Source organism: Notolepis coatsorum (assembly GCF_963971535.1).
Source record: "Notolepis coatsorum genome assembly, chromosome: 18".
In the NCBI taxonomy this organism is placed as follows: domain Eukaryota; kingdom Metazoa; phylum Chordata; class Actinopteri; order Aulopiformes; family Paralepididae; genus Notolepis; species Notolepis coatsorum.
This window is the reverse complement of record NC_140182.1, coordinates 80,953,356-80,969,448: the sequence shown is the minus strand read 5'-3', so window position 1 is coordinate 80,969,448 and position 16,093 is coordinate 80,953,356. Positions and strand designations below refer to the sequence as shown.

Genomic DNA, 16,093 nt, shown 5'->3' with positions numbered 1-16,093 from the left:
TGGCCGCCTCAGACCTACTCCTATCCAAGCTCCGGGAGGGTCATCAAAGAGAAGTCGCCTATTCTCAGTCCTTGCCCCACAATGGTGGAATGAACTACCCACCCCAGTTAGGACAGCCGAATCACGTCCAATCTTTCGCCGTCGACTAAAGACGCACTTCTTCAACCATTATCTGAATAAAAAAAATATATCTAACCCTAACTAACCGTACTGTCATGCACTTGTCCTAATAAACTAACCTACACTGTAGCACTCAACACTTTGATGAACATTGTTGCTCAGCTGATAGAGTTGTGCCCTTCCTGATGGCTTGTCGTACAGAACTTGTAAGTCGCTTTGGATAAAAGTGTCAGCTAAATGACTAAATGTAAATGTAAATGTAGTTCTGTTGCATTTCCAATTTATTTATGTAAATTATAAATTGATCAGGTATCGATAAGGGTATCGATAAAGAATCGAATCGATAAGCAGAATCGATAATGGAATCGTATCGATAAAATCCTATCAATTCCCATCCCTAGATCCTGCTAGTGGCGCTGTATCAAGAATGCAGTAACCCCTGTTCCAGACCGGGTGCCACACTAAAAACGTTCCGGGCACTAACCTGAACCTAGGGCTTCACCCGATCGCATTGAATAGTTTTTCGGGACCCCCAATTCATTATGCTGTGGTGGGTTATGTTGTGGGCCAAATGGACATAATGATCTACCAGATGGCAATCAAACAATTGGAATATTCTTTTTGGAATCCCAGCGGCCACAGGTAAGGACAATTTAACGTCAGTTTCAGCTTGATCGTGCAAGGATTTCATAGCCATCCCCCTGATCAGCGTATGTTGTGGTAATAACGAATGCCGTTATTGGCAATCAATTCATCAGAAACGACCCCCCCCCCCCTTTCATGCATTCATGATGAACCATAATACCCATCATATGCATTTGATTTTTTTAATTGTAGCGTGTGTAGGGACAAAACGCCAATGGATTTGGTATAATACACGTTGCGGCTTATAAATAGCCTCACACAGGAATTAGCCCCGATCATTTCGAAATAACACTCATATTCACCACAGTATAAAACGGGAACGTATGGATGGGGGGAAAAAATCTTTATTGCATCTTGAACGGAAGGTTCTTACTGTCAAATTACCATGATATTGTATCCAGAGCTATAATATAAAATATAGATTTAGCTCTACAAACAACATGACGCACAGTGAAAGTGTGTAATGGAAAGCTGGCCTAGCTGTAGCTATTTGGGGAATTCCAATGGCCGTGAATGTGTTAACTATGAATGGACACAACACTCGCCTTCTACCGTCATTAACTATCACAAATCTCATGTTAGAAAAAAAAAGGCCGACAGGGGAACAAGATGGCTGCCTGAGCTGAGAGCTCCGCATTACCTCGACATTAATTACATTTTTTACCTCCACTCGGTAAATAATTTAACTACTCCTTTATCCCAACTTGGAGTCAAAAGTGCAGACAACAAGATGTCATTAGATCGTGGTGGCCGTGGTGGCACTGGTCGAACGACACGCAAAGGCAAACAATTCGGCGAGGACCAAACACAAGAAACCAAAACGGATGAACCTGAACCTACATTACAGGCAATTATGTCAGAATTAAAACACCAACATATTGTGGTAGTAGAAAGACTGGATGGCATCGACACACGCTTGGGAGATATGACCACCGAAGTATCGGCAATCAAAGTCACGCTAAAAAAAACCAACAAAGCACTGGAGACACAGAAGCTACGCCTGGATGAAGTAGAAACCCGGGTCTCAACAGCTGAAGACACTCTGACAACCAACAAGAAGACAGCAGACAGTGCAAATAAGAAAATACAATCGTTGGAAATAAAAGTGGACATACTAGAAAACAAAGAACGGATGAAGAGCTTGGTTCTATTGGGTCTCCCAGAAAAATCTGAATATGGACAAGAACTTATTGACTATATTGAACAGAAGTGACCACATTGGCTCAAAATCCCCGGCAAACAATTCGACATAAAACAAGTCATGCGCTCCGGCCGAACCCCACCTGAGCCAGGAAAACCACCAAGACCAACACTGATTCGTCTCCTACGGTTCAGAGATGCGAAACTAATACTACAAACTGCAAAGAAGACACAGATGCAAGAAAAGGGAATCAAACTCACCATCCGTCAGGATCTGCCAAGGGAAGTACGGATCAAACGCAGAGAATTCGACGAGGTGATCAAAGTACTCATCCAAAAGAATATCTTCAGAGGATTTGCATATCTAAATCGACTGCGTGTCCTTCACGAGGACAGCATCGTCCTCTTCAACAACCCAACAGCGGTGAAGGAGTTTCTCGAGACAATCGAACTGTCGCAGTAAGTTTCACATTAACTCTGCATTCTGCCACCAAGAGTGGAGGTAAGACGTTGTTAGGTCCCCTCCTCATGAAAATCGTGTAGTAGAAATATCCATATATGAAAAGCGTGTGTGTTGATGGTTTAGTCAAGATCCACGTGAATCTGTTTTGTATACACCGTCCTGCAGTCACGTTTGCGCTCATACTTCCTGCAACAAAGAGTGACGTCACGCGGACTGTACCATTTGAAAGGGGTTTACCCCACGATAAGACGTCAACACTTGTAAGCTATAATACTATTGCAATGACTGCTTCTTTCAATTCTACACAATTAAGCATGGATGAAATTGAAGAACTATTTTTATGATGGAAGTGGGGGGGGGGGGGGGGGGGGGTTAAAATAAATGAGGGTAGGAGCTCCGGGCACCACACCATTTATGAAAACGTTAGTATTCTTTAGTTTTTATTTCTCTACTGTTTTCTTTCTCTGGCCTACTAAAAGTGAAGCCAACACAATGTTGTGGGTCTGGGAACCACAACAAGGGTGTATAATTGTATGTTATTGTCTTTTTCTTTATTGTTTGTTATTTTCTTTTCTAAATATCTCAATGCATACAGTGACAATATATGCTTTAGAACAACTTGACATACTCATAAGCAATACTAATAAGATTTTGCAACCATTATGTCGGATTTGATAATAAACTCATGGAATGTCAAAGGCTTGGGTAATCCCATTATAAGGGCAAACAAATTATCTGTTCTAAAAGATAAGATGGTACATATAGCCTTCCTGCAAGAAACATTCTTATCAGAAATTGAACATTTAAAGCTACAAAAGGATTGGGTGGGACAAGTGTATTTTTCTTCATACAAAAGTCACAGTAGGGGAACTGCTATTCTATTCAATAGAAACACGCCATTTAAATTAGAGAAAAAAATCACTGACCCAAATGGGCGATATGTTTTGATTTCAGGTTCTATTAATGGAATATCTACCACTTTCCTTAATATCTACGCTCCTAACACAGATGACCCTGCATTTATGTCAGATATGGTATTGCTTTTTAACGAAAACTGCAAAGGATTTGGGGTCATAGGCGGAGACTTTAACTGTGCACTGAATCAGAAGATGGACAAGACCACACAGTCTAAAAGTAACAAACCAAAGTCCATAAAAGTACTCAAAGGTTTATGCAAAGAAAGTGGCCTAGTTGATGTGTGGCGGGAACTAAATCCAAAGGTTAAAGACTACACTTACTATTCAAATGCCAATGTCTCATATTCTAGGATTGATTACTTTTTGATCTACTCAAGACATCTTCACATGGTAAAAAACTGTTGTATCCAGACCATGCGAGAATTGACTTGACCGTTCGTCTGGATGGAGAAAAGTTCACTCGTAGGCAATGGAGATTCAATACCTCATTGCTGAGGGATGAAACATTTAGATAAAAAATGAAGGTATGATTAAAAATTACATAGATGAAAACAATGATCCTAGCATGGACCCAAACATAATCTGGGAAGCTGCAAAAGCCACTTTAAGAGGACATATTATCTCATACACATCATTTAGTAAAATGGAAGAAATCGCACACACAAAAGAACTAGAAAAAGAAATTGAAAGATGCGAAGCCCTCCATAAAGTTGCAGCAACAGAAGACAACTGGAAACATTTAGTAACTGCCAGAGCCAAATTAAATATCAAGACTACAAATATAATCATGCAACAAATGAATCAGGTTAGACAAAAACACTATGAATTTGGCAACAAACCCAGTAAACTATTAGCCCATCAACTAAAAAAAGAACAAGCCGAAAGGACTATAAAAGCAATTCGGTTCAAGGGCAACATCACACATCATCCAAAAGAAATCAATCAGGCATTCCAGGAGTATTACAATATACTATACAAATCTCAAATAATTACACACAGGAGGAACTGGATAGATTCTTAGAAGGTATCAAAATGCCAAAGCTCTCAGAATCAGATCAAGAGAGTCTTAATGCACCCTTTACCGAACAAGAAATACTAGCAACAATTAATTCAATGCCTATAGACAAAAGTCCAGGACCAGATGGCTTCCCGGCACAGCTATATAAGGAGTATTGGAATGACTTGAAACCCATTTTTATGGGAATGATTAACAACTTTGGACACAACAAGGCACTTCCTCAAACAATGAGCTTGGCAAACATCACAGTACTGCATAAAAGTGGTAAGGATCCACTAGACTGTTCATCATACAGACCTATAAGTCTTTTAGATCATGATTATAAGACTATCACCAAAGCATTAGCGAAAAGACTTGAAACCATCACGCCGAAATTGGTAAACCCAGATCAGGCTGGATTTGTTAAGGGAAGATATGCTACCGATAACATCAGACGGTTATTAAATATAACCAATCATTTGAATCTAAAACAGAGGCCCTCTCTACTCCTATCTCTGGATGCAGAGAAGGCTTTTGACAGAGTCGAGTGGAACTTTCTTTTTAACGTGCTGCAAAAACTTAATATCGGGTCAAATTTTATCCAGTGGATTAAAGCAATTTATCAAACTCCAAAAGCAGCAGTTATTACTAATGGCAATACATCTGATCCGTTTCTCTTAATGAGAGGAACAAGACAGGGGTGCCCAATGTCAAGCTCATTATTCGCAATAATAATAGAAATTTTGGCTGCATCTGTACGAGACAACATTAACATAAAAGGAGTGTATATCGATAAGGTTGAACACAAAATATCTTTATATGCTGACGACATTGTTCTATACATTGAGCAACCAGAAAACTCCTTATTACATCTGTATAACACAATCGAACAATTTGGAAAGTACTCAGGATACAAGATAAATTATAATAAATCTAATGCATGTCTCCTACATATGAAACCAACAAAAGAAATGCAGAAATCCTACCCATTTCGATGGTCACCAGGAGGCTTCAAATACTTGGGAGTACACTTTACACCGCAATTAAATGATTTATTTGAAAAAAATTACACTCCTCTTACAATTGAAATTAACACAGATCTAGGTAGATGGGACAAACTACCCCTATCCCTTCTAGGAAGGATAAACGTCATCAGGATGAATATCCTTCCGAGATTGAACTTTCTCTTTCAAAATGTACCCTGCTACCTATCTATAACATATTTTAACATACTGAATAAACGTATCTCAACATTTATTTGGTCCAATAAAAAACCAAGGATTAAATTACTGACTCTTATGAAACCTGAGTCCATGGGTGGTCTAGGTCTTCCCAATCTCCAACACTACTACTGGTCAGCCCAACTTCGAACTATAGTATCATGGTCATTGGGAGGACCAGACTCACACTGGATACAGATAGAAGCGGGACAGGTTGATCCTTTACCTCTAAACTCTCTTTTTTTTATAAAGAATTTTGACAAAATAGAAAATATAAAGCAATATTTCACGGTTGTGAATACCCTATCTGCATGGAAAGATTGCTCGAAAAAGTTTGGCATAACTAAATGCATCTCTGTTTATTCACCTATTCATCAAAACCCTGACCTAAAAAAATATTTTCATTCAACTGATAAACAAGTGGAGACACTTGGGGGTAACTCAACTTAAAGACCTTTTTCATAAAAACTGGAAATTAAAAGCATTTCAGGAGCTAAGAGAAGAATACAACATTCCTAACTCAGACTTCTTAAAATATATGCAAATTCAAAGCACTTTAAGTTCACTTACTAAAGAAAACAAGTTAAGCTTTGAAATGACAGAATTGGAAGAAAAACTAACTACCTCATCCACAATTAAAGGTAAAATCAGTGAACTATATGAAATTCTAACTAATGAATGCCAAACAGTCTTCCCAGCTCTATTAAGATGCTGGGAGACGGACCTGGCAACGAAATTTGAAGAAAACAATTGGCAAGATATCTGTGATCGAACTTTCTTTCCCTTTACAAGCAATAAGATCAAAGAAAGTAATTTCAAATGTATTCATAAATTCTACCTTACTCCTGTAAAAATGCACAAAATCTCGAAAGAAAACTCACCAAATTGCCCAAGATGTAAAATTAAAGAAGGAACATTTCTACATATGTTCTGGCAATGTAGCAAATTGAAGCATTTCTGGAACAAGATCCACTTATTTACTAAATCTGTCATGGAGTTGGAATTTGAGTTATCACCATGTGTCTATCTATTAAATAATATAACAAACTGCTACTTAGACCAAAAGAAATGCAGACTGTTGGTATACATAACATATTTTGCAAAGAAATGTATACTTCTTCTATGGAAAAATGAAATCGCACCAACATTCAATATGTTCATAGAACAAATATCTCAGTTTCTTCCCTTAGAAAAGATAACGCTTGAAAAGCACAACCAGGGTCACTTATTTCAAGAACTCTGGAATCCACTCTATACTCAACTGGAAACTCATAATGTAGTCCTATAAATGTGTCATATCTAAATAACAGACGTGGAGTTTTAGCAGATTAGATTAGCTGATCTGTTGAGGCTCTTTGTCTGCGTATAAGTGCCTGGTTGCCTGCGCATGGCTGTCAAACCCTGCCCCCACGGGGTCGGGTCTGGGAAAGGGAGCTGAACACGCAGCGGCCCGGACCCTTCTCTGTCGGAGTAGCTATCGATAAGCGGGTGTGAGCAACTGGGTGCTATAAAATGTCACTGTTTACAATACCGACATTTGCACTTTTATTCCTTATTCCTTATTTACTTATGATTTACCTACTGTCCCTTTATTTGATTTTATTTTACTTTATTTTTATTATTATTATTTTCTTTTTTTTTGTTGTCCAATTGTTTATTTGTGTGTATGTGGGCAAGTGTATGTGTGTATGTGTGTGTGTGTGTATGCCTGTATGCGCGCGTGTGTGCGCGTGTACGTGTGTGTATGTCCCAGTGTGTGAGTGTGAGTGAGAGATGGGAGAATGGATTGAGTGGGGAGCACAAGGAAAATTGTTAAAAATTGTTCATGAGAGTGACACTGAACATTCTGTAGATCTGTCGATTGAATGTGAAACCTCATGAAAAATAAAAAGATTTAAAACAAATCTCATGTTAAACCCAGATTCGGCTCAAACAAGGGACTAAACACGTTTCGCAATTATGCCACATCAATGTGGAACGCCCTACCCAAAGCTGTAAAGGAATGTGAATCACTACCCACTTTCAAAACCACTCTCAAGGAACACCTACGGGAGACTGCAATTCGAAAGTGGCCCCTGTAAATGTCCTAACCCAACCCCCTCCAATGTACAGTAATTTACATTTAGTAAATTTAGTATGGTTTCGTCAATATTCCAATGTACAGTTTTGCTTGTTTGTACAGTGCCCCCCCCCCCCCCCCCCATCCAATGTAAATTACCTAGTATGGTTGTCAATATCCCAATGTACAGTTTTGCTTGTACAGTTGTACAGTGTTTCCCCCCCAAACCCCTCCCTACCAGGGGCGTAACTAAGGGGGGGGTCCGCGGTAAATGTCCCCGGCATGTTTTCAGAATGCAGTTAGTGTCCCCGGCATGTTTTCAGAATGCAGTTAGTGTCTGCTGCACGATAATAAACGGTGACGCGACGTGATAGGAAAACGGCTGCTTGGCCATCTCTGAGCCATTGTCATGCAAAGTCAGGTGAGCACCCGGCACTAAGTACCACAGCTGTCTTTGCATATCAACAACAGCCCAGTATTCAGGTGTGCTCAAATAGGCTACATACTGTAACACCCCTCAAGTAGGAGACCAGTGCTTCACAGGATGACTAAATGAGGCATAATGATTTTACTACAACGAATGTTATAATAAAAGCCTTTCCATACATCTGTCTGATTGAAAACTTTATTAACAGAACGCGGAAGTGTGTGTTGTGTTCTCATTCACCACTTTTGGGGTGCGAAACGCGGCTGAATCGTTTCACCCCCCGCTGAACGGGACCAGCTGGCAGAGGTGGTCTCGGGGTCGGTCCCGGGAGAACGGGGGGTGTGGCTTTGCGAGCTTGTACCTTTTCACGGGCGTGGCGCCTGGTGCTGACATAACGTCATAAATTTTGTTTGCCATTGCTATGTCTACATTGTTCGAATGCATTTATTTCTATTAGACCAGTGGTGCCCAACCAGTCGGCCGTGGTCGACCAGTAGATCGCTCAAAACGCTCAAAAGCAGACTCTACAACACCACCCATTCGTGATAAAATGGGGTGGGTTATATTGACACGGCTTGACAACAGAGGTTCAAATATAACTTCATATTTATTGGCAATTTGTTCATTTTATATCAACACCCAGAGTCCGCAGTCGTGTTAAGACATTCCCGTTTACATTTTCGGTCGACCAGTAGATCAATGACATTCAATATAATCGATGCGAGCTAGTATGTTGCAGGTAGTAACGTTAGCGTTAGCCGTTAGCTTAGCGTTATTGTTAACCCTGCAAAACGATCAAAAGCGGACTCTACAACAGAGTTCCATTCGTGAGAAAAGGGGGGTGGGTTGTATTGACAAGGCTTGACAACAGAGGTTCAAATATAACTTCATATTTATTAGTTATTTGTTTCTTTATATCAACATTCATTCTCCAGTCTCCGTGTTAAGACTTCCTGTGTTTACATTTCGAGCGTGACATCATCGACTACGGCAAGCTTACAAGCTCAAAACGCAAACCGTAAACAAAACCCAGAGCGCACCCAGACTGAAGTGTGTACACAAACTAGAGGGGGGAGAGGGGGGGGGGGGGGAGTTCGAATCAGATCTCGGTACGGGCAGAACGGAACGAAATAGAAACGAATAGCGTGAGTGAGAAAGGGCCCTTAGTCCACATTGCAGCCGGCTTGTGGGAGGCAAGAAACAGCATTCGTGACAGAGGAGGGTTGAATTGGATGATACGAAATTGGGATGCGAGAAAATATAGAAAATGGGAGAAAAAGTGGATAAAAAAAACAAAAAAAAACATACTTATACTTTAGACCGTATTTTAGTATGAATATGTGAATGAAAAAGTATAACGTTGCTACACCCTGAACAATAGATATAGGACGTTGAATGTTAATGTCAATTTAGCAATACAATTTTAAAAGTTATAGCCCTGCAAAGAAGGGGAACTTCTCCATATTAAATAGGGCTGTCGGAGGATGATAAATTATGAATTTAAGCCTGGCGATCAAAGTGTTAATAAAGTTTTCAATCAATCAATGGATACAACACTCACTCTACCGTCTTTAACTATGAGTGAACACAACACTAGCCCTCACCATCTTCACCTCATAAGATTTGATTAAACTTCCCCTGCAAACTTCAAATTGACTTTCTATACAGGTTGCACCTCATCTGAAGGATCAACAATGTCACGGCTCACGAACAGGAAGGAACGGCAGAGACCTATTTTGGTGAGGACTAGCCGAGGCAGAGCATGAAGCAAGAGGTTGCAGCGACAAAGCGACACTGGAAGAGGTCCAATGACCTCGGGGGAACCGGGCGTGTTTGCAGTGCAATGTGTATGAGAGGAACTGGCCACTTTTAATGTGGTCCTCCTGAGTCAACATGGATATAGAATCAGCCCTGTGGAACTGAGGTTGTATTGTGCACTACGGCGGCTGTGGTTAAGGGACCGGTCAGGCCACTGCCGGGGCTCTTTGCTCTAGATACCAAAACGCTCTCTCTCTCTCTCCGGACCAGAGAGAAGGGCCAGGCATGCCGTAACGCTGCCGAGATAAAGCAGTCAGGAATCCTGTCAAACTGCATCGGTTTAATCAATCACTGATAAGGACTGAATCACGCCTTAATTCCACAACGGGGCTCTCGGCTCCCTCTCTTACTGCACCCTCTGCATTCGTCTCACTGATGGCCCCTGTCAGTTGACCAGATTAATTAGCATGGACAGGATTTTTATGGGAACTTTTCAGAAAGACAGAGTAGGCTAGGTAAACTGTCTATCCAGTCCGCTCACCTCTCAGTGACCTTTGCCATGTGCTTATACACTACAGCAAAGTTACGAGCCAATAAAACACAATTTAACCCAAAGTCACCTAGATATGATGCATCATGCTACAGTATAAGACATGTTTTGAGCATTGTTTTCTCATCAAAGAGAGTAAAAGAGTGGACTGCACACCTCAGTGCCTCAGAATCATGCAGAATGAAGAGATCATGAATAAAGGCTTAACAACAGCAAAGGTTAAAAGGGTGGAGGGGGGGCTTGGGGATAGAGGGAGAGTGCAGGTGGGAGGGGCAGGCTGTCATTCCACATTGCAAGTCTGCCTATTCATGCCTGTTGTTGTGGAGGCCGGGGCAGAGTACCCGGAACCACGAGAAATTCCACCTTGCACTGAGGCCACAGAACGGCTCCTTGAGGGAACAGTACCCCCCCCCCCCCCCCCCCCCCCCTCACACCAACCCCAAGAACTTGTTGTTTCAGACTGTCAGGTTCCTCAAGCATTATTTCTCAACTTAGCCAGTCAACTGGTGATGATATAGTTACTTCATCAATACTTTTAAACTCAGCCGATTCAAAATAATGACTTAGTTTGCACCACGTCTCGTTCCAGTCATTCATTGATTGATTGATTGATTGATTGATTGATTGAAAACTTTATTAACAGATTGCAGAATGGGTACAATACAGTACAGCTCAATACACACAATTGTTAAGGGGATGCAGACCAGAGAAAGACTTTCGTCTTGTTTACATCAGGGTCCCCCATTTTCAATTCATCAGGATTAGCAGGATTTCACACACAGGGTTAGCAAGATACCTGAAGTTGGATGTTTGGAATAGCCTCGTTTCATACGAGCCAGTGTGAGAAAAAAGTTATGGCCTCGATAACGTGCATAATCAGCAACTACACGTTTTGGCATAGGTGCGTGCATCCTGTAATAGAAAAGTGACTGACACTGCAAAATAAGACATGCATCGACTAAATGCTACCCACACCCACACGGACCACACGGTACACCGCAGAGGATTGTCCCGGCGGTGTGTGTGTGTGTGTAAATGTGTCAACCAATCAGGTTTGCATTCCTGTTATATTTGCGTAAATGTGAGAGGTTTACTGAGCGGCGTTTCCTCAAGGTAACAGCTTGTACCCGGGGAAGAAGTTTACTAATAAGGTGTGCTTCTCATACTCATACATCCAAGTGGGTTTGCGGTCGTTTACTGTGCTCGTTTTAAGTGGAATCGATCAAAAGCGTAGGAAACATTTCAACCCAAGTCAACTTCCCAGTTCAAACTACTACTAAACTACACCCTACCTAATCTTTGCATTCTAAAAAAGCTTGCATTTGTAACTTTGTTTGCATTTTGTACTTCACTTTGTACTTTAGTTTGTATATTTTGTAGTGTTTGGCCTATTATTAGCACAATCTCAGGGGGCTCATACAGAACCAAGCATTTCACTGTAATGTACATTTACTTTATATGAGATATAAAACAAAAACTTGGAACTTAAACTACTTGCAGAGACAGAAGGAACGCAGCCTACCCCAAAGTGCTGATGAAGCCATTGACAGAGCCTTCCGCGTAAAGAGAGACGATGTCTCCAATGTGAAGAAAACTAGACCTGTGTTCTGACATTTTTGCGTTAAAAAAGTTCACTTATGAGTTCCCATTTAAACGCCCGGTGCGTCTCCGGGGCGAAGTAATCCACACGCGTTACAATGTGTCCAATAGTGTGTCCAATAATAATAATAATAATAATAATAATCCTCAAACGCGTGTTCATCCTTCCAACTGTGAGGACAGCGTAGACGCCCCGACGAGAGACATCTCCAGAATTTCAGAACACCGTTGTAAGAAAAAGCGAAACTGCAAGACTTGTGGCGTTAGAAACAGAGGTCTGTGTATTACACTTATTGAAGTTCTTCCTGTATGTCAAATTGCTCCTCTTTCGCGTCCACTGGGGTGGGAGGAGACTGTTGCTGTCAGGGTTACGAGCCGTTCAGTGACATGCAAGTGCTGGCCTGCTGCTGGCCCTATCGCCATGAAACTAGCATATATCTGATTTAGAGAACTTTTCACAAGTATTCAGTTTATTATTCTGTTGCTTTGGTCCCTGTTTATCTCCCGTCAGCTACCGCATTAATAAACATTGCAACAGGAAATATTATACAAAAGGGGCCCATTTTTAGAATGTTTATCTTGTATCAAGTATAGGAAAGGTTTTTTGGAAAGGTTCGCCTATATCTCTGTGTGCGTGTGTGTGTGCGTGTGTGTGTTTGTGTAAACACATAGCACGTGCATTATTCTTCAGAATACTGGTGCAAAATAAACTAGAATGTTCTCAGCAGAGTGGATCATACATCTACCTGGCAGGTAATGAAATGAAGACACATTCATCCAAATACAACAAAATACATTTTATGAAAAAAAATTAAATGAAACTCCCAACAAATCTCTGTCTGTCTGTCTGTCTGCCAGGGGCGGACCTTCCTACAGGCGATATAGGCGGTCGCCTAGAGCGCCACCCAGAGGGGGGCGCCAAAAAAAGAAAAAAAAAAATTATTTATTTTTTTATTTTTTTTATTAAATTTTTTTTTTCTCTGTGTAGTTTTGGCGCCCCCTCTATATCTGCAACCATTATTTTTACATAAAAAAAATTCTAACATAAGGGGAAATGAGCCTAAAACAGTCGGTCGGTCTGAGCCTCAGCTTTAGGTGTTCACAGTCAGAACATGCTAGAGCGCTGTGCATTGATGGGTATCGGTCAAGTGTTTATAGAATTGAGCATGGGAGGAAAGAAAGACTAATGTTAGAGAACTACGAAGAGGCAAAAGCCATAAAAAAAATTACAAAAAAAAAAAAAAAAAAAATCTCTGAATCTCGCCTAGGGCGCCAAATGTGCTAGGTCCGCCCCTGTGTCTGTCTGTCTGTCTGTCTGCTCTCTCTCTCTCTCTCTCTCTCTCTCTCTCTCTCTCACACACATATATTTTCTCTTGCCAATAAGAGCAGCCTATATGATATATATATCTACCTACCTATCATCCTAAAATAACTACAGCAGTATATAGAAGGTACAGAACAGTATACAGTATACACACCTCCTTCAGAAGTATACTCCACATTATCAGCTCAGTGTGCATGGATGGATTAACAATTATGAACAGCTCATTAACACATTCAAGGATATACATTTATAATGTAAAAGTAAGAAAAGTAGAAAGTAACTATTTCTCACAGTTTGTAGCCTACTTAAAGAAATAGATGTTGACCTCCTTGTGTAGCTTAACTGTTGCATGCTTTGTAGTAGAAGGTTAACCCCGTGTAGTGTGGTAGTGAAAGGGTTAACCTTATGTAGTGTGGTAGTGAAAGGATAACCTTCTGTAGTGTGGTAGTGAAAGGTTAACCTTCTGTAGTGTGGTAGGGAAAGGTTAACCTTCTGTAGTGTGTTAGTGAAAGGGTTGACCTTCTGTAGTGTGGTAGTGAAAGGATAACCTTCTGTAGTGTGGTAGTGAAAGGATAACCTTCTGTAGTGTGGTAGTGAAAGGTTAACCTTCTGTAGTGTGGTAGTGAAAGGTTAACCTTCTGTAGTGTGGTAGTGAAAGGGTTGACCTTCTGTAGTGTGGTAGTGAAAGGTTAACCTTCTAGTGTGGTAGTGAAAGTGTTAACCATTTGTAGTGTGGTAGTGAAAGGGTTAAAGTCAGATTCAGATTTAGATTCAGCTTTATTGTTGCATCTTTGTCATATTCTCATACAAAAAAGAGCAAGATTCTTGGGTCTTGCCCCCTCGACCTACAGCATGGTAAAAAATACACAATGGAACAATACAATACACAAAAACACAATAAAACCAGCATAATAGTGATGTATGAAAAAAAAAAAAAAAAAAGTGACAGTGCTGAGAGAATATATACAATAAAATCTGAATGACTAAGTAGTGTTCTAAGTAATGTAAAAAGCACAGTGCAGGGACTAATAGGCAACATATTATAATTACATTTTAGCATGTAAGGAACAATAAATTGAATAATTTGACCAGATTATTCACAGGACAACAGTCCACAGTGAGCTATATATCCACATTAAACTGGAACAAGCTACCAGTATCCACAAGGCAAGTAAAGAATAAATATAGTTGAACAAATATATTAAAACGTGAAATGATGTAAATGAGACTGATGTAGTAAGATGTGATTAACTATTTTATGCTTTTTATATGATAAAAAAAAATTGGCAGGATGTGAATGAATACAACCATTCATTGCATCTTCAATGTTGAATATACATTTTTGATTTCCTTTCTGCTTTTTCTTTTCTTCTTATTATTTTATTTGTATTACTAATTACATTCTGTATTTGTATTGTTATTATCTTCTTGTGAGGATCCCAGGGAGACTAGCGGCCATTAATTTGACAGCGAATGGGGATCCTAATGAAACATAAACACAAACAGAGTCTTTGATTAAGGAGAGAGTCTACTGACCAAATGACATGTTGCAACATGGAGAGCCCAAGGCCATGGCAATAGGCCACACAGATCTCTGTAGAACGGCGAGCTAACAAAGTATTGACACAGGAGAGTACACCTAGAGAGTAATGCTAAGTGGAGTTATAGATATGATGTACAGAGAGATATGGATAATATGGATAATGCACGGCGAAGACCTGGAGACACTGACATTTACATTTTACATTTAGTCATTTTATCCAAAGCGACTTACACATTTTGTACAACAAGACAGCAGGAAGGGTACAACTCTATCAGCTGAGTAACAATGTTCATCAAAGTGTTGAGTGCTTGAGGTATATTTTTGGTTAGTCTACTAGACAATAACAGCACAAATTATTATAGCATAATCTAATTACTAAAGTTAAGAAGCAGAACAGCCCTAGACAAACATGTAGATTGCAAGATCACCAGACTTCACAACGACCAAGGAATTTCACACCAGTCAATACTGGCTGACCAAGCGGACCTGATTTCATCAAGTAGCCCCATCAGCCATGGACCACCACAGAGCCTATCTACAATTGGGGCTTTGGTGTAAACAGAGAGACACAGACAGACAGGCATTTGAGAGCACACACACACAAGTTCAAGTTTCTTTAATAGTTGTCATACAGAAGTACAGAATACTTTTATACAAAATGCTTCTTTCTGTTACGCTCCAGAGACTGTGCTAGACAAGAGATAAGTATGAAATAAAATAGTATAGCATGTAAGAAGTAAAAATAGAAGTCACGTACGTAGACACAGTGTTCAGTATATACATATGTACAATGTTCGATGCAGAATAGAAGTAACTGAGTTACCATACAATATACTATGCAATACTAATATACAATACTATATAGTGCAAAGCAGAAATGGGATGAGGTACAATTTAGGTACAATTTACAGTAAGGTGTACTGAGGTATGGGTTGTAGTGCAAATCCTTTATCAATAAATATAAAGTGTGTTTAGGTGTTCTAAAGTGTGGAGAGTGGGTGCTGCAGTGTGTTGTTTGTTTAAAGTGAGTGTGTGCGTGTGGATGTGTGTGTTGTGAGTGCATTTGATGGTTGTTGCATAGTGTTATTGTTCGTTGAGCAACCTGATGGCCTGGGGATAGAAGCTTCTTCTGAGTCTTTCTGTGCTTGCCATGAGACTCCGGTATCGCTTGCCTGACCGCAGCAGTTCAACACACACACACACACACACACACACACACACACACACACACACACACACACACACACACACACACACACACACACACACACACACACACCCACACACACACACACACACACACACACACTAAACTGGAACAAGCAACCAGT

General features: G+C 40.3%; 1 protein-coding gene across 2 annotated transcripts in view; it reads right to left on the bottom strand.

Annotated features, from left to right (window-relative positions):
- The window catches only part of itpr2 (inositol 1,4,5-trisphosphate receptor, type 2), a 286,031-nt gene extending 273,882 nt beyond the window's left edge, over nt 1-12,149 (bottom strand). For both annotated transcript variants that reach the window (XM_084334286.1, XM_084334287.1), the window contains exon 1: nt 11,819-12,149. In XM_084334286.1, coding sequence (XP_084190412.1) covers nt 11,819-11,910 — 92 coding nt within the window. In that variant the 5' untranslated portion in view covers nt 11,911-12,149. The remainder of the gene's footprint in view (nt 1-11,818) is intronic.
- Nucleotides 12,150-16,093: the final 3,944 nt, after the last annotated feature.